The following is a 19,964-nucleotide window of genomic DNA, read 5'->3' on the forward strand; positions in this document are numbered from 1 at the left end:
TAGCGTTTGTCTTCTTCTTGTCCCTGTGTTTTAGTTCTGGTCTCGCGCTATAAACAATTGTTTACAAGTCGAGTTCGCTGGTTTCATAGCTGCAATAACGCCTAAGGCCGGCCGGCATTAAACCACGCACTGGAAACACACTGATACATCTTTATTTACATTTCGAGCGTCGAGTAATACGGCTGACGCAACAGCTGTTGCGTCAGCCGTATAATAAAGTTGTATGTTTTCTTTTTCTTCGCGGTGTTTAAACATAGTCCAGTTCTTCCGGGATGCCGAACTGTTTGTTGAGCACAGACTCTTCGATGAAGAACTTGTTCTTTACCCAGGACTTGATGGAAAATATGTTATCTGGAAAGACAACATATCAATGTTTGTTAACACCGCATTTTGCCATCTCTTTCGGAGGTACTACGTGGTGTGCATGGGAAGCAAGACCGATATTTGATAATTGATACATTTTAAAACCTCTCTTCTGCGCGTTATGATATTGCATTTAATTGTATCAAGTGGCACGACCACTGCAACTGAACTCCACCATATTCCACGTGACCCGTGCGTGTTATCCAACCGGGAATGCAAACGCGGAACTAAACACGGGACCCTCCCTACGATTACTCGGGCCTCTGTAATCGAGGTTGCCAAGTGACCACTTTGGATCCCAGTGCTATCTCTCTTATCGGCTGTTTTTTTTTTTTTTATTACATTACACCTAAACAGTACACATACATGTCTGCGCGTGTCGTAACTGGGCGAAATAGATAAGTACTCCATCTGGATGTATCGCATTACGGAACATAGTTTATATCAGCCTTTAAACGGCCAATTTGTCAGCGATCACAGACATCGTAATGTGTAATACAGTTACTCATGAATACTGAAAGATTTACTGCAATGGTGATTGAGCACGCACGTCGTGTCCTTCAAGACTCCAAGCAGTAAATCAATGACTGGTGTAACAAATCAATTAAGTCCTGTTCCAGTCAATAAGACAGAACATTGTGAAAGTCTTGAACAATTTCCATGTTTTATCACATGCCAACGAAACGTGTCAGCCCACAGCACTAACATGTCTTCACTGGTAAGATAAACAAGACTGCATTTGGCTGATATTAATTTTTTTATTTCCTGACACTTTTCAAAGTACTGCTTAAGATTGTGTTAAACTGGTCAAACATAACCAAAATTATCGGCAGGCTCAAACAAACATCCCCTTAAAACCTTTAACTACTCTAGTCCCACAATTCCACCTTTAACTGACAAAATGTTCATCACTCAGTTCTTGAAAGGTGAGGTGACCATGATGAGGTGACCCTCATCAACCTTCCAAATTACAGTATGTGTAGGCTTGCAAAATTATACCATCAGTAATAACAGGAAAGTGCCACTTCGGCAAAATGGCTGTCCAGCCACCTTTATTGATTACTCTACTTTATCAAGTCAAGCTGCAATGTGAAACGGTGGAAAACTCGAGTATACAGGGTTATGAGCACAAAAAATTAGTATATTGTTGCTTCCATTGATCTAAAGTCCTCTATTTTCATTAAAAAGTTTCATGGTGAACTAATAAGAGCACTTTAAATCTCCATTATAAGGTCAGCATCCATACAGATTTAGATTAATCTAAATTATGATCGTCCAAGTAAATGCCTCTACAACTGTGCATCCTGCTACAACTCGTCACACACAAACACATATATATACACAAATATTCCGGTTGACCTGAATCAAGCATTCCAAACTAACTTCAGCTAGTGGGCCGCAATCACAAAATTTTGTACCGCATAGGCTAGGACAAAAATAAAGGTAGAGGGCAATGGGGGAGAGGGACTGATTTGAACAAGGAGTCTGCTAACGCTTCCTTTTAAGGCGAGATCTTTGACATATCTTTCATGTTAGTCAAATCCGAAGGGAATCTGGAATCAGGATTTGAACAACATACTGACACCCGATTCTAGAATTACTGAAACTGGATAGGATTCTGAAAAGTACAAGTTCTATGGCACAGTCATGTTTGCGCGTGAGGTTTTTCACGAAAACGGCGCTCGACACACCTACATAGCATGCCTGAACAAAGCGTTGATAATCGCAGTAGGTGAAAAAATAATCCAAGTAACATTTAACAATGCGGGAAAACTTTGGTCATAAAGAAATACGAGACGAAAACAGTTATGTGCGGGCAAGGCCGCTACCGAAAAGTACACGGGCCATGTGTTTCAGGCACTTGACCTCAAGTAACTCGTCCAGCTAACTGTTTCAGTGGTCACAAGGACTGGCGACCTAGTGGCTTCAGCTGAAATTAATATATTGCAACACTATTCATGTACAAGATGCATGACTGAAGCAATTAAATGTGTTTCTAGTACCCCTTCAGAATCCACCGATTTGAAGCACTCAGGTATTTTTCGTATTCTGCTCAAAGATGCCTGCTGTGCCATGGCTGGAAACTGAGTGTATGAATTTGTATGGCAATGCATCCATTTGACAACACACGAAGACATGACTGCCACACTGCTGTCACAAACCACCAGGCTTATCTAGCACCATGTGCCATCTGTACATATTCGTAGGAAAATTAACCAGACAATTCTCTTTATACATGTAAATAGAAGAAGTTATATTATACAGAGAATGTTCAGTATAAACCATATTTTCCCAGTATATCTATACTATAATAGCCAGCTAAAATATTTCACTGAAGAGCACTCAGGTGTACAATGTATTAACTTTTTTCTAGTGCAGACTGACACACAGACAAAAAGAGGGAACAACAGCAGCGCTGGCGTCGTTCCCTGTCTTTGTCCATGTGTCACTCCGTGCTAGAAAAAAGTTATTATGATGTATACGTAACAACTAGCTTATCTTTCAGTATTACTTAAGCACTAGAGTGTAGCAAAATTAACATTAATGAAGACAGACAATAACACCAGGAACCGCTCCTTTTATGCCTCATCCTTGCATCCACATTCATTTATGCTAACTTTTATTTATTGTTGAAACACTGCCATAATTTTAGATCAAGCAAACTGAACTTCACGTAATATACAAAAAAATACAGAAACAATGTAATAGCTGAACACAAAAAAACAAAAGTACGGTAAAAATTAGTAAGAAAATCATTTTACATATAGGGCCATCCAACAGAAGGAACAAACATGCATGCAGAAGAACAAGATGAGTAGAAGCCACATCCTGTGGCTTCTACTTATCTTGTTTTCACTTTGTTAAAAAAAGTCACAGCTTTGCTGCAAAAGTGAAGCAATGAACACGATAGCAACGAATTGGAAGGTCACATGAAAATAGCAAGCAGATCGAAACGTGCCCCACGTTTTTCCCGCATAAATTACACACCAAACATACTAACAGGTACAAATGAACGCGAATAAGCGTCTCAGTTGTCATTTCGCTGTGTCTAAAAAGCGCTCTCTTTTCGCAAATGGAGACTGTGCAACGATTACAGTGACCTTTGTGCACCCGATAACTACTACAGAACCGTTCCAGTAAAAAACCAAGGACAGCCAAGACATGGGATCCTCCCCACCGCGAGATGCGGGCACGCAAGCAAGCGTCTACTACCTCCTCTCCATGGGGCAAAGCATGCGTGGGAGATGAAAGCTCGTGCCGCTGCGCAATGTGGCGATGCGCACTCATTGCAACTTCTTGTTGGCAATGCTACAAACACAATAGTTATCCTCTGAGATGCCCGCCACCAGGAGTGTGGTAGATATAAATAGCTTGCGATTTCAACGTTCAAGGAGGTGCTCCTTCGTTGCCTCACACTCACAATTCAGATGTTGCAGGTTCGATTCCGCGATCCGGGGTCTTTTCCTGGATTATTTTTTTTTCTTGCGTTCTGATATACAGATACGCATACATATACGGTGGATGACGGCGACGCCAACGCCGGTGGCAAAATCCAGCCGAGAGTGTCCATATAATTGCTATCACAATAAAGAAGTGGTGCATTAGTTATGGGTAAACCTGCAAGGCAAAGGAAAGTCATTGTCCAGCAATGTTTGTAGCACGAGGGTGGTACAACGTAAGTGGAAAGATTATTGCGCCCTTTTCCTTGCATGACAGCCCACACAATAATGTCGAAGCCACATCCGTACGTCGGTGACTGACCTGTCCATCTGTTGACAGCCTCCTTCGCCACGAGTGTCTGCTTCTTGACCTCTTCCAGAACCTCCGGGTCGCAGTCTTTGTGCTTGTCCAGCTCGGCTGCAACCTCATCACGGTCGCGCTCCAACTCGCTCAGTTTGGACATCAGTTCCTCTCGCTCGGACTGCGTTATTGGACAGTCAAAGCGGTAATGTGGTCTAGTTAGTTGCTGGACCTGGCAATCTTTGTTTGCAGAACAAATTACAAATGCACATACACAAGAGAAGACACGAAGAGAGACCGAACACTAGTCATCAATTGGTTTTATTCCACAAAAAAAGAGACAGACAATTGTACCATTATTATTAAGTACTCTTTCACAATTACGAAACTGCTATGCTTGCCAAGAGATGATGCCTAGTAAACAAGAAAATGCCCAATAAGAAAATATGGGTGTTGACACCTCCTTAATATTCCTGCACCAAACTTCATGACCTAACATATTTTAGCAACATCTACTATAGCTGCTACGTAGTTCTCATTCAGTAAGTATGAAGATACATTTTCCTCCGCGGGTGTCCTAGAATTAGTATATCAAGTTTTAGGAAATTTCATTGAGCCAATGTCGCATGTGACGAGTTTGCCCCGAAATTTCAAAATGATTCTTTGACGTTGATTTCCTGCTGCATTAATAAAGCTATGATGGTGAATTTGACAATACTGGATTTCTCAGAGTATAATTTACATATCTAAACTATTTCATTGTTTCAATTTAGTGCTCTTTTACAGATGTGCACATGCACAAACAATGAAACAGCGAAGAAAGTTCACAAAAAGGTTCCCTTAGGAGCATAGTATTTGCACGTGCGTACATGTTGAACATGTTTGCAAACATATTGGAGTCCCCTTCGCAGATGCCTAGTGCTCGTGTTGTCTACGTGCCTTCTCTTGTGCATGTGTGTTGATTATTTGCACAGCTAAATTGAGCCTGTAATTAGATTTCATGCATCGCTTACTACATAAAATTACACCAGCTCCCGCTTAAGGGAACCATGTGTAGATGCGAAACAGCCGGCACTAACGCTTACACTGGTGGCGGCATTGACGATGCCATTCATTATGGTGCTGCACAGGAGAGAAACCTGGGGAGGCGCAAAGCATGCAGTGGTGGACTGCTGTTTCTTACTAGAACATGTCAATCGCTGCTAATGGGCAATGAGAGACGGACGACTCCTATTCAACACAGAGGCCCACAGTCCATTTTTAGTTAACAAGCAAGCTGCAAATTTGTATTGCTCGACAATGCGCATGAGAAATCTCCCACCGGCACTACCCTAGAAGTCAACATCCAGTGCCTACATATACGGTGTGGCCAGTGAACGGTTGTGCAGCACGAGCAGTTGGTTTTTTCAACCAAGAAACTCGCTGGCAGACGCTGCCTGCATCGGCGTTTCAAGGTGAGAGAGGGGGGAGTATGGGAGAAAGTAGGCGCATGCACAGTGGAGTGCGGATGCCACAGGATCAATCTCGCTCATAAGATGCTTTGCATTTGAAAGGCAGCCTCATGATGCAAGTTACAAGCAGTAAAACGAAATGATTGCTTTCCGACAATTGGACGCCTTTCTTTTCGCCCACACCTCGCTACCCACCAGAACTAGAGTAAACATATGTGGATCACAACCAGACCACGGAAAAGAAATTGAAAGAAGGTTGTGATACTTTCCAGGCAGGTCACACTAGCTAATCAGCAGCCTGTATTTTACACTTAGCTATAAGTAGACTGCTCTTAACAGAGATCAGGAGAACAACCAGAAAGTTTTCTTATTTATAGACATGAATGAGAAGCTTATAACTCCTTCGTGTATTTATATGTGTGAGTGTGTATGTTTATGTGGTCATTGTACCTGCCATAGTTATCACCTAAAATACAAAGCCAGGTGGTAAACTCGGCTAACATTTCTGTGGTTATCAGTAAAAAACGCTGATTTATCTATCTAAGCTTGGCTGCGTACTTAAAGGGGCCATGACACCAAATCTTTGGTCATAATCTATGTTACGTGAGTTCATTCTTGTGCCTTCACAAATGAGCGGGAAAAACTTAAGTGAATTTGGTCAAACACCTAGTTTATAATAAAATATTTCTATAAGAACGCTAGTGGTCTCAGATTCAGACAACACTGAAATACTTACAAGCCGTGACGTAACACGGAGCTAGGTAACTGCTTAAGCATCTGCATTGTGACAAACAATATTGTTCCATAGTCAACTGCACGCAAAAGCATGATAATTTAGCTTTCTCCAGTTTAGCCATGAAACTGGAGGATTTTCAGCAGCTAAAACTTCAAGACGAAATCACCGCTCTGCTCCCCACAGCACACTACATCACACGTGCCATGATAAAATGGTGGTCGCCAGCGGTGGACAGGATTTCAGCTGGTGAATTTTAGGACTTATTTTGCAGTAATATGTTCCTTTACGGCCCACTTTTCATAGTTGTGTAGGCGTAATAGACCCCCTACTTCTATTCCCTTGAAAACCACAAATTTCTGGGTGATCATGTCATGGCCCCTTTAACATACACAGAGATCCTACCGAGGTATCATATTCTGGCAATTACCATTTTTCGTTACCACCAATTGAGCGAGCATGAACTAGCAGCTGTTATATCGGGTACCCTTGCAGGCATTATTTGATGCAAAATCTAAGAAATTACTGAAAGCGGGCTACACAGAACACACAGCTGTAGCAGTTGCATAACAAAAGCCAGCTATTCAAGCTGCTGAAGCCGAGGAAAGAATAAAGGGGGTTACTTGCTTTTTCACTAAAGTATAGCAATAAAACAAAGGGAAACGAAAATGAATGCAGACTCAACTTGCCACTAGCGGGGACTGCACCCACAACCTTAGCGTTGCATTTGCATTGCTCTAATCTTCTAGGCTACGATGAAAATCATTTGATCACCCAATTTGTTATGTATCTCTGTATTTGTAACCTTGAAAATGTTAATCAGTGCCACATGTGGCAATTAAGACAAATATAGAACATTTTAGCAAGGCTTGATAAGGCTGTGCTAAAAAAACAAACCCTTTGTGCCATTCCTCTCCTTTAAATTCATAACTATTCAAGCCTTTGATATGGGCTTTTAGACTAAACACCTCCTGATGGTTAAGCAGTCTGAACATAAGTTTCAGATGGCAAAATTTTTTTTCATTGTTCAAGCAAACATTTTATGTGGTCACGCGCACCTTCCAAGCACACACACATTGGTTATCTTCCCTTCCCTGCACCACATGTAGAGTAATGTCAATGTATTATTTATTATTGATTTATTTATTTGATTTGCATACACAGCTACACAAGGACACAGAGGAACGAGGGAGAGAGCAAGCTGGCAACTGCCACCTGGAGGGGCACAAGGCCTGCTCACTCTTTCGGGAGGAGGGGAGAAACAGGGGAAACAAAGATTGGATGGGAGAAAGAGGAAAGATGAGGAAGGGGAAAATGACGAAGACTTTGATGAGCATGAGTAAAAAAACACAAATAAAAAATAATAAAAAAGAAGAAAAGAGAAAAAAAGAGGCCGTCTATAAACGGGTGGCCAGGTCCGTTTGGTTCATAAGTGTAAGGAGGGCTCGGTGGGTCTGGTCGCGTCGGGAAGCACTACCACTCGAAAAGAGGTAGTCGTCTAGAGTCGCACACTTGAGTCCCAAAAATTTATATTCCATAATCAACAGGTGGAGGCCAGGGGGCGCTCGTCCAGTGCGGATGTGCGAACACGTCGGCTCCCGATTGTTCAAGTGTTCTGGCACGGATTTTTTGCCTCAACTAGCAAGAACTGTGCATCATTCGACGCCGTTTGTTGTAGTGAACCAGCAGATACCAACATCTTACCGGTGGGTGAAATTTTTGGACATCCCCAGGACTTTTACCCACGCCACGCAGACGCCTCGCGCGTCGACGCGTTTCTCGGGCGCTGCAACAGCGTCGCGACGACGCCTAACGCGTCGTCGAGCTGAAGAATGGCCTCCAACCCCAATGTGTCGGTTGTAGAAGGCATGGACATCAATCCGGAAGAAGCGGAGTGCGCGGGATGGATTGAAGTAGCCAGCAAGAAGAAGAAACTTGCCGAGCGGGCGGATTGTAACGCTGGTAATGCGCCCACGTCAGCGACAGGAAGCGGTAAAGGCGGCTCCCGCACTGCCGCCTCACAGAACGTGTTGAGACGTGTTGTGAAAGCTTCCAGGATCCCAAACCTTCCCAGGGATCACTTTAAGACCATTATACGGCCACGTGGAGGGATGGATGTCAAGAAGACAGACCTTCTTATCTTCAAGCGCTCGCTCGCAAAGGCGGCTTCCCTAACAGCAGAGCAGGTGTTCGACGACACACTGTGCACGAACCCCTTCCAGAACATTTTCGTCGTTGCCACGCCGTTCGAGGCGAATGCGCGCGCCTACGCCAGGGTCCAAGAGATAAGTATGGGCTCGACTGTCATAGGCTTGGCGGCTTACGTGGCTGCGTCTGACAACACATGTAAAGGAGTGATCCGTGGAATCAATGTGGATCTCAGTGACGCAGAACTGACAGAGATGATCGTCAACCGGAGGAACCCTGACGCTCTGGGGGTTCGAAGAATCAAGAAGACACCAACAGTGATCGTGTTGTTTGACGGACAAAAGGTCCCCCAGCACGTCGTGTGTGATGGTGTTCGATACCCTTGTTCCTTGTATCGCAGGCAAGTGGACGTGTGCTATGCATGTGGTGATTTGGGCCACAGGTCCGATGTTTGCCCCAAGGGCGATGAACAGAAGAAATGCCGCGGATGCGGCATGCAGTCACCATCACCGGATCATCAGTGTGATCCCACGTGTGCCATCTGTGGCGGAGCGCACCCAACGGCGGACCGCAAGTGCAGAAAGCGCTTCCAGATGCCCTACATCGTGCGCCAAAGACGGCGGCGCCGCCGTAGGCGCGCGCGGCGTGGCTCCGACACAGCTGGAGGCGAAGAAGGACTGGCGGAAAAAGAATCATTCTCCAGCGCTCATCGCAGCAGATCGGCATCTAGAGGACGCTCCCGCTCCAGAGGACGCTCCGGCATCAAATCGCGCTCTCGCTCCAGAGGGCGTGACAAGGGCAGCAGTCGCTCCCGTTCGAGAGGACGATCGGGTTCCAAGGGCCGCGTTCAGAAGCAAATGTCTTGGGCGGACAAGGCCAGGATGAACATCCCAAGCGGCCAAAAGGTAACGCAGGGCATTTTACCAGAGCAAAAAAGAGAACAATCAGAGATTTTAATGCTTAAAAAAGAAAATGCAAAACTTAAAGAAGCACTACGAACGCTGAGGACCGAGTTCGAGCTCTTCCGCAACTCGCGTGAACCCCGTGAAGTAGCCACACCCATACCGGTTCAAGCAGGAGGGTCGAATAAGCGCAAGGCCGTTTCGCCCCCCGCGATCACGGAAAGCGTGGCAATGCAAAGTTGCAAAGTGACGAGTCCCCCGCTCAGGTCCCTGAGAAAAATGTACTCGCGTCTTTAACGGCGATTGAGGAATCGCTCAAGCAGGTGAGAGAGGCCTTAGCCATTCAATCTAGCACAATCGAACGTATGGACGGGAGTGTCTCCCACCTGACACGTCGAGTAGGAATCCTCGAATCTAAAATGAAAATGATTGACTCTAGCAAACTCAAGACGACCAACACTGGTACGATTGCAAAAGCCAAGATAGTGCAGCAGGATTCGGACGCTACGAGTTCGCCGCAGGCTATGTTCCTTCAATAATATTCAAAATGGCGGGCCAAACCGGAAACATAACTATCTGGCAGTGGAATTGCGCAAGTTTCTTAAGGCGTAAAGCTGCTCTACTGCAGCTCATCAAAGCACAGGCGTCAATGCCGCACGTCCTGCTCTTGCAGGAAACACTTAGCGAGAAGGTAGTTCTCTCGGGCTACCGTTCGATTAGTCAAAAAGGCGCAAATGGCAGAGGTATCGCCACGTTGGTCAGGAAAGATACCTCCTTTGAGCAGCACGAAGTCAAAATTTGCGACTCGGATAAGAGATCCGGTCTCGAGGCACAATTAATTGAAATCATCCCCAACGGCAAAATCCGAAGCAACATATTCGTTTTTAACCTGTATAGCCCTCCTTCGGCTTATAAACATAATATCCGCTCACTCCTTCATATGGTCGCAACTGCCGCCAGATCGCACCCTTTAATAGTAGCTGGGGATTTCAACGCTCCCCATCCGTCTTGGGGCTATGTTACGAGGACAAAGAAAGGGGCCAATCTAGTTGCAGCCAGTATAGACTTAAACCTAACGCTTATCTCCGACCCGCGTTTTCCCACGAGGCTGGGAAACTCGGTCGCCAGAGACACGATGCCTGATCTCAGCTTCACTAGAAATGCGGTGGTCGAGTGGTCCAACTTACAGGAGAACTTAGGAAGCGACCACAGCATCATAGAACTCCGGATGGAAATAAGAGCACCACCCCCAAGAACCTATAAATATACAGACTGGGACCTTTTTAGGCAAATCAGAGGTGAAGATGAGTCAGTACATGACACCTTCAGTGAACTTCTTGTACAAATCCAGAAGGATGTCGAGAAGGCCACCAAAGAAATAGTAACAGAATTTGATGCTCCGGGGATGGATGCAAGGTTAGCGCACCTCCTGGACGTCAAACGCTCTCTCATCGCGAGATGGAAAAAACAAAGGCTCAATCGCAGGCTATGGAAAAAGATTGCGGAGCTCAATCGGCATATTGAGGAGCACTGCTCCGAACTCCATAAACAACAATGGAGGGACGCCTGCTCGGCTGCGGACGGGAAAATGCGCAAAGGAGGCAAATGGACCCTCTTCAAACACCTCCTAGATGATGGACAATCCAAAGGCAATCAGAAACTAGCCATAGACCGACTTATTAATAAGGAGAAAATGGCAGGCATCTCAGAAGCTTCCCAATTTCAGATACTTGCCAACAAGTACCTCCCGCTTAGCCAGAGCTCAACTTCTGTCCCCCACCGGTATGAGGGTGTGCCTTCCCCAGAGTTGGACGCTCCCTTCTCGGAAGCTGAGATCAGGGAAGTGCTCCATAGCCTAAACGGAAGGTCTGCCCCAGGTCCCGATGGAGTTACGAATCGGCTCTTAAGAAATTTGGATGATAAAGCCATTCAGGCCTTAGTGAAGGAGATAAACAGGGTATGGGAGGAGGGCGTCGTACCAGAAACTTGGAAGAGGGCCACAGTGGTCTTAATCCCCAAGCCAGGTAAATCACCCAGCTTAGATCACCTCCGCCCGATCTCCCTTACTTCTTGCCTTAGCAAAGTGGCAGAACATGCAGTACACAACAGGATATCGCGCTACATCGAGAGGAATGACCTATTTCCATATAATATGGTAGGTTTCAGGCCCTCACTTTCCACGCAAGATGTCATGCTCCTCCTCAAAACACAAATAATTGACTTTCCAAGCAAAGATGTAAAAGGGGTCCTCGCACTGGACCTCACTAAAGCATTCGATACTGTCAAACACGACTATATTCTTAAGGAGATATCGGCTTTGAACCTGGGAGTTAAATTCTTCTCCTTCGTTGAATCTTTCCTTGAGAGTCGGACGGCGGCAATAAAACTGGGACAATCAGTCTCGGAGCCTTTCAAACTCGGACGAAGGGGTACTCCCCAAGGGGCAGTTATCTCCCCCCTTCTATTCAACATAGCCATGCGCAAGCTGTCGGTACGCCTTTCTAAAGTTCCTAATGTCGGACACGCTTTATATGCTGACGACATTACAATCTGGTGTCCCGGAGGATCGGAGGCGGCGGTTGAACAAGCTCTACAGGAGGCTCTGGACGTTACAGAGTCTTTCCTGGAAGGTACGGGACTGGCGCTTTCGCCGGAAAAGTCGGAACTCCTGCTGTACAGACAGGCTAGACGAGGTGTTAGGGGACTCACCCCTCTCGATCAGGTGCCCATTAGCGTTTGCACCAAGGATGGTCGCACAATTCCTAGAGTCAATTCTATGAAAATTCTGGGGCTTTTATTAGACTCTAAGGGATGCAACGCAAAGACTATAGCCCATCTCACCACAAAAACAGAGAACATTCTGAGATTAATTATGCGGGTGTCCAACAAGAAGGGCGGCATAGGCGAGGATATCCTCCTTAGGGCCCACCACGCTTTCCTCATGAGCCATATCATATACATAGTGGCGGCTCTCAATTGGACCAAAACGGAAAGAGATAAATTGGACACGCTCATGCGCAAAAGTGTCAAAAAGGTGCTCGGCGTCCCAATCACGACTAGCACAGAAAAACTCATGAAGTTGGGAGTGCACAACACCACTTTGGAATTAATTGAAGCGCAAAGATCAGCACAAATAATTCGGTTATCGAGTTTCAAAACAGGAAGAAAACTGCTCGATGCGGCAGGCCTCCGTCCTATCTTCAATCAGGGAGAAACTACGCAGCTTGATTATCAAACAAGGAATTCCTTTATTGTTGACCCTCTTCCACGAAACATCCATCCCCAACACAATAAAGGTCGTAGGTTGGCGAGGGCTAGGGCTTTCATAAAGAACCTCTCCGGAACAGAGACATTTGTGGACGCGGCGCGCCACGCCGGCGGCAGCGGGTTTTCCGTGGCAGTAGTCAATGACAGGGGAGAACTTGTCTCGGCAGCTTCAGTGAAGACCTCCTTGGTCGATGTAGCAGAACAGGCTGCTGTAGCGCTGGCATTACTGGACACGAAACGCACCACGGTGTACACCGATTCCCGATCGGCCGTTAGGGCGTTCGCATCGGGATTGATAGCCACAGAGGCAGCCAGAATTCTCCACAGCAAACCCCCCTCAGATGTTATTCATCACATAGTCTGGTTTCCCGCTCACATGGGACCAGACGTACTGCCGGGTCACCTGAACCCAAACGAGATAGCTCACGACTGTGCGCGAGGTTTCACAAGCCGCGACGGGGTGGTCTCTCGGGTGGGTTCGGGAGAGCTCGTCCACAGTGATCCTCTCGTTACTTTTCACGAGATAACATCTCATTACAGAGGAGAGCGACAGACTTTTCCTTTTTCCCATCATAAGCTCCACAGATCACAAGCAAGCACGCTCCGCATGCTCCAGACGGGGTCTTACCCCTCTAGGGGCTTTCTGAGCATGCTTCATCCGGATATTGATCCACTTTGCCCAGATTGTGGTGAATTTTGCTCTTTGAGTCACATGCTCTGGCAGTGCCCTGCGTTACAGGATTTTAAAACAGAAGAAGACTGGACGACGGCAATCACAGACCTCAGACAAGACGTCCAGCTTCAGGCTGTCCAGAGGGCCCGTGAACGAGCGGAGAGGCATGGCCTCTCTGTTCCGACATGGGACTAGCCAACGGCTGGGTGGGGACCTACATAGTTGGCCCGCTGCCTTGCCTCTCAGGACCAAATAAAGTTGTTTGTCCTGTCCTGTCCTGTCCATAATCAACAAAGACCGCTGCGTAACAAATGTGGGACAGTGCACTATGAATGTCAATATATAAGCATAAATGATAAATGTTTGTTAACCAAGTTCTTATAATGTCAATGTATAAGCACTTGGTTAACAAACATTTATCAGCGTCTTGCGAGTTTTTATTAACAAGTACAACAGTTAATTGCTGTGAACACACAGATGACCCAACGTTACTTTATTGAACATCTGGCACAGGTACTTCCCACAGGTCAGTAGGTTTCTCAAAAAAACCTGAATTGCACTTTGTAGGTAATAAGAGGCTGTCTAGAATGAAGAAATCTGAAGCCATACAAGCCGAAGCTGCTGTAAACATTAAAGATAATGTATTGGCGGGCCTTCTCCGCTCGGCACTATGAGCTCCCTTGAATCGCAAGAAACCTCACATAAAAAAATTACACCATCTCCCGCTAAAGAAAACCATGTATAGACGGGAAGTAGTGGATGGCGGCGTTGACGTTGGCGCTCATCGCAGGGTTGTGCAGGAGAGAAGGCTAAGGCGCAAAGCTTGCAGTGACGAAGCAGTGTTTCCCACTGGAACATGCCAATCACTTCTAATGGGCAGTGTGAGACCGAAGACTCCTATGAGTTGGTCACAGAGACCCACAGTCTGCTTTTAGTCAACGCGCACGCTGCGAATTTTTATTGTTCAACAACACACGGGAACAATCTCCCACCAGCACTATCTTGGAAGTCAAGATCCAGTGCGTATTTTGAAGGGTGGCCAGGCAACACAAGCAGTCTGATTTTTCAATCAAAAAACTCGCAAGCAGACGCTACTTGCGTCAGCGTTGCGGGGCGAGTACGAGTGTAGGAGAGGAGGGCTGCGCATGCACAATGGGGGTGTATGTGCTGCGGGAAGGGATGTCTAGAGGAGAAAGAGGGTTGGGATGCGCAGCACGGGTGGTCGCACCGCACACCAAATAGAGCTCGACCATAAGATACTTCGCATATAAGAAGGCTGAATCAGAAAACCATATGAAGCTAAAGGGCAAATCTACACTGTTAATAGCACGTGGTTGCTTAAACACTTTCATTTGAATTTCATCATTACCAAAAAAAATTAAGGCTTGGTTTCACGAGTTCTATCAATTGTATCATGTCATGATAAAACTGGTGAACCAACCATCTCAATAACTGACTAAATAGAAAAGAGCACGTTTATGGTATAGAAAGAGCCGCTTTTCAGTGCAACTGTTATTTCAGAATGCTCCGCATCTTTCCCACCATTAAAAGTACAGAGCATTACATGCATACACCTCTCGTTCCTATATGAGCATACTCCTCGTCACTGCTGCATTCATTGTCCACAGCACATCGTGTGCCTGAATCAAGTTTCGGACATAGGCTGTCCCGAAGTGCAAATATTGGGCAGGTTTCGGAACACCTTTTAACACGTGGTAAACTTTGGTGCGAAAAGGCTCTCAAGACATGTTATGCACACACATAGTCTTTCATTTATTTGGAAGATATTGCAGTGATCCTTCATTTTAGTGAAAAACAATCAACTGGACCCAAGCACACTCTCTCAAGAGGAATAACAGCGTAGAAAGCTGGTGCAAACATTCAGAGATGACATTGTGTTCCATCTGGCTTGCCAAGCCTCATTCGGGGGAAAATGGTGAAAGTTTGACAATGGCAGAACTGCACTTCATTAATGCATTTTGATTTTATACTCGTTTTTGCTGCTACTTTAACTACCAGCAGCAATTTCCGCATCGAGAGCCGCAGAGGTCCTGCTAGATGCCACCACTCACCGAGTCTTCCCTTCCCACTTGAGCCTTGGCCAGCTGATTTTCAAGAAACTTAAGCTTCTTCTGCGCTTCCTCCACTTTTGTCTTCAGCTCATCTATTTTACGTTTCCTCTGAAAAAAAAATTGCATAAGTTGCAGATGTTTCAGGTCAGGCCGTAAATATCCAAACATCAAAACACAGGGCACACTACCCCTTTTTTTCATTGCAATCACTTAATATTACCAGGTCTAGCTAACATTTCTAATAATAATAATAATAATAATAATTAGGGTTTACTGTGCCAAAATCCCGATATCGTTATGAAAGATGCCGTAGTGAAGGGCTCTGGAAATTTTGACCATATTGAGATCTTTTACATGCACCTAAATTGAAATACACAGGACTCAAACATTTCCGCCTCCATTGAAAATGCAGCCTCTGCAGCCGGGATCCGATCCTGCCATCTTTAGTTCAGCAGTCGAACGCCGTAACCACTAAACCACCTTGGCGAGGTGCCATATTCGTGATCAACCAAGTTAGAAAAACTGAGCTAGAAACGCAGGCTGTTGCAGAGAGACCCAAATTTTCAAGAATAAAGTATTAAATAATTGTCACCGAGCCACGACTCGGTCTTTAAACATGGAAATTTCAATTTATACCGTGGTATTTACTCATTTATGACACTACCATGATTATGATATCAGGGGTGACTTTTCATTGTGTAGAGGAAGACAAAAATAAAAAAATTAAAACAAAGATAAAAGGATTGTGTGCATCAATGCACCTTTTAGAGCAGTTGAATATCAGTATTTAATTGTAACACGAGAGTCGACTCCAGGTACAAAACTTTAGAAAAAGAAAAAAACTTGCACTACATTCGACTAAGCATCGTAACCAATGCTATACAGTGCATCGTTAATGACTTCAGAACAATGCCACCAGTGCTGATCTAATACAACATAACGTGCTATTAATGCATGAATACATTTTTGGAAATGTTCATTGTCACTGAGACTACATTGTCACGTAGTGTTGGAACTTGTACCGCAGGAACTCGAAAGCACTTTGGGGCAACCCCTTTATTTTGGTAGAACTCAGGCTCTAGATGGTCGTCGGTAACGTCCGAAGGACGCAGCTGCTGCGCTGGCGTGCCACACGAAACACACACTCGCGGCTCGCCGCTACACAGACACACCCACTGATTCTGCCCCCACAGTCAGCCGACTTGCACCCATTATCAATACAACAACAGAATGAGGCGCGATACCATCTTTCTCAGTGATCATAACAGGCGCCTACTATGGCGCACGTAAAGACGATTGACACAAATGATAACTGTGCACTTTCACTGCAACGAACCAAAAGACTTCACATGGCAATATTGTAGAGCATGCATGCAGGAGGAATCGAGAGCTACAACATCCGTTTAGGAACTGTTTATTGTTTCTCAAACACACTGGCAGGCGTACAGGGCGATGTAGAAGGGGAAGAGGAGAATTAGGAAAGAAGGCGGCGGCAGCAAAGCACACGACTTTTTATTTTGTTTCTTTGCGATGCCACAGGCCCTGATATCGGGTCGTGACGTAACAGAATGTGCTACAATATGATGTCAAGAGCTTACAGGATGTCATCATACTGGAAATAGTGGACACTGAATGAGCAAGAAAAAAAAAGGTGAAGCTTTCTATGTACTTTTATGCAACACGATAACACAAAAAGCTACTTTCTCCGGAAAATGTAAACACCGACACGGCACAGAACATTGCTTATGTACACTGTGGTACCGCTAGAAGTGCATTGTAATGAAAATTCTTGGAACTACAAAGACCCAGAACCTAGCATCACACAAGAAGTTGACTTCTCTATAAATTCACAGTGATAGGTGCTTAGTGTATGGCGAACCAAGCATATTTACAGTAAGCTTCTCCACATGCTAAATACCGTGGATCACCATAGAATTTATGTATAATGATATCCCAAATGTTTAGGTCGAAAAGAGAAAAACCTAAAAGCGAGACTCACCACTTAGCCAATTTCACCTGATTATGCAGTAATTATTAAGTTTACATCTGCTCTTCTTCAGCTTAACGGTAAAGTGGATGATAACGTGAGATTTCTTGCGAAAGTGATTTCACTCGAACATGCTTTGCGTCAATAGCTTTGGATGACTGCCAGTCGGGCGTTTTGGTTCATGACGGTGAAACACTAGAAAGAACTCCGAGACTTTTTAGAGCACTAGCAACTAAAAGTTTCATCTAGAAAAATAATACCATTTTATGAATTACCACGTACCTGCCCAATACATCACGTAAATTCATAAAGATAGCCCTGAAGCAATAGGGTGCATGTACTATTCTCAGCCAACAACTAATTGGCAAAGATATATCTCTGCAGTGTGAAGATTAGCAAACAAAGAAAGAACTGAAATCAGGCAAGGGTGCTGTATCAAACAAGACATTAAGTTTGTCAGCTGCTAAAGCGATGTTGTATACGATGTTCCTTTCAGATGCGGAAGGCATTACATCGGTCAAACGGGCCAATGCCTAAATGTACGCCTTTGCGAATATGAAAGTTCATTGAAAGGGGTACCGTATTCGCATCTTGCAATGCACTGCAAGAATAAAGCCCGTGCCATGCTCAGTTTGACGATACTACAATTGTTCACTTGCATACTGAGAGAGGAAGAATAGACTATTTCAATAGGACAGTCTGAGGTGTAATCCTGGGTGGAACCCTGTTGTAGAGTCCCACTGGTCGCAGCAGCTTGCCGGGCCTGGTCTAGGGTCACCAGTTGGCTCCCCAGTGCCAGCTCGGAAAGCCGTGCCTCCCAAGACCACGTTGCGAGTGTTCCGCATGAACGTGCCAGCCTAGATACAACATGGGCATCATTGAGGCCTTCAGTATCAGGAAAAGTGACAGGGGTTGTGCTAGCAAACTGTCGGTTTAGCTCTCTAATTGTGAGGATGCTTCTTTTAATGGGGCAAGTAAAAAAACGCTTTTTTTGTTGTTGTTGTTTTCTCTGTATGAGGGCATGCACAGTTTGTATCTCTTGTTTGTTGTGGTTTTTTTTTCTGTGTGTGATTGTGTGGTTAATTTTGTTTGTTTTTAGTGCGCCGTGCATTTATTTTACCTATAAAAGGGCATTGTTTTTCTCAATAAATCTTTTAGTTGATTGTAGCATCTTGCCTTGTGTTTCTCAAGAGACCGTATTTTTTCTAGCGATTCACAGTCGATCAATAGCTTTGCCTTCGTTGCCATACAAAGCTGTCCACCAGAATTCCACAAGCCCCCCTACCTAGGCCTCCTCTTCTGAACACACACAAGATGCAGAGACACTTTAGCAAGTAGATGAATTTGAACAACTTCTTCCCCACATTACCTGCACCTGGCTCAATGTCAAAGTCCACTCACCGTGCTGACAGCTTTGCTGGGGAAAGACCAGAAGTAGACTGACGTGCCAATCTTCTCCGAGTCCACGAGGCCGTCGTCGACCAAGGACTGGACAACGTCTTTAACCGCCTGTGCTATGACACCCTTCTCCTTGGGGCCGATTTTCTCGAGGTCTTTCAGTTGAAACACATCTTTCTGCAAAAATAACAACAGCAGAATAAAATATTGTAGTAGTGGCAGCTGGTCCAGGTATTAGGGCACGCACGAAAGTGCACAAGAAAATACCCAGTTTAAGCTACACGCTGAAAGGTGTTCAGCAAAGCCTGGTAATGTTGAGTCAAAAGATTGTTGATCGATCTATACTGACTCGAAATGCTCGATGTAGCACTAAATTGGCTCTGCCCTTATCTCACTAAGGCACGTAGCCAGGGGAAAGAGGAGTTTCATGGAAAATAAATATTGACAATAAGATAGTAGACAGTACCCCATCCCCCCCCCCCCCCCTATTATCACCTATATTCCTTGCTACGGGCTTCATCTGCCCTCTTGGGCATATTTATTATTATTAAACTGCACACAGAAATTTTTACACATTGATCTCATTTATATACATGCATGCGGTCGTCGAAACACGGTGAATTCTGAGGTTTTCGCGTAATATCTCGTAATTGCTGAAGTTGTCCAGACAAAACTGACACTTCGTGTGGCCCTAAGAGAACTGGTATAAAACGTGCGCTAACGGCTCACCTTTTCGTAGAAGACCTGTAGCATCCGTTGTCGCTTTTCTTCAGCGCTTACGCCTTTCCTCTTAGACTGGAAAGAAGAACAATCACAATTTGTTATGACAACTCAGAACTTGCAGTAAAACCAGTGCCGAAAGCACTTTGGGCAGCGCGTACCACTCACGAGACAGAGAAAATCGCACACTGAAGCAGAAATCTGGGTTATTTAAGGGCATCATACTACATTTGCAATATATCTTACCATCGCAACAGGCTGCAAGCGAAGACGTTGCTCTAATGCAAATGATGTCGTGTCAAACAAATTTGCCGGGCAAGTTCTGGCAAAGCAACACCTTGCGTCTGCATGGCGCGTAACTAAACCCATAATAATAAAATATATAAATAAATGAAAATTTGCACCAATAACAAAAACGTTAATAAAATGATAGTTTAGTTGATATTGTCACTTTTTTAGAAAGTAATTTGTTATCAAACTTTGCTGTGAGGGGAAGTAATCATCAGTCT

General features: G+C 45.0%; 1 protein-coding gene across 1 annotated transcript; it reads right to left on the reverse strand.

Annotated features, from left to right (window-relative positions):
- Positions 1-130: 130 nt before the first annotated feature.
- LOC119170902 (meiotic nuclear division protein 1 homolog) lies at positions 131-19,883 on the reverse strand. The gene is made up of 6 exons (XM_037422173.2): positions 19,702-19,883; positions 19,465-19,530; positions 18,739-18,912; positions 15,351-15,458; positions 4,126-4,285; positions 131-351 (listed from the first exon to the last, which is right to left on the reverse strand). Exons 1-6 carry the CDS (start codon positions 19,822-19,824, stop codon positions 248-250), a joined length of 735 nt encoding a protein of 244 aa, XP_037278070.2. The 5' UTR covers positions 19,825-19,883; the 3' UTR covers positions 131-247.
- Positions 19,884-19,964: the final 81 nt, after the last annotated feature.

Source organism: Rhipicephalus microplus, chromosome 3, assembly GCF_043290135.1.
Source record: "Rhipicephalus microplus isolate Deutch F79 chromosome 3, USDA_Rmic, whole genome shotgun sequence".
In the NCBI taxonomy this organism is placed as follows: domain Eukaryota; kingdom Metazoa; phylum Arthropoda; class Arachnida; order Ixodida; family Ixodidae; genus Rhipicephalus; species Rhipicephalus microplus.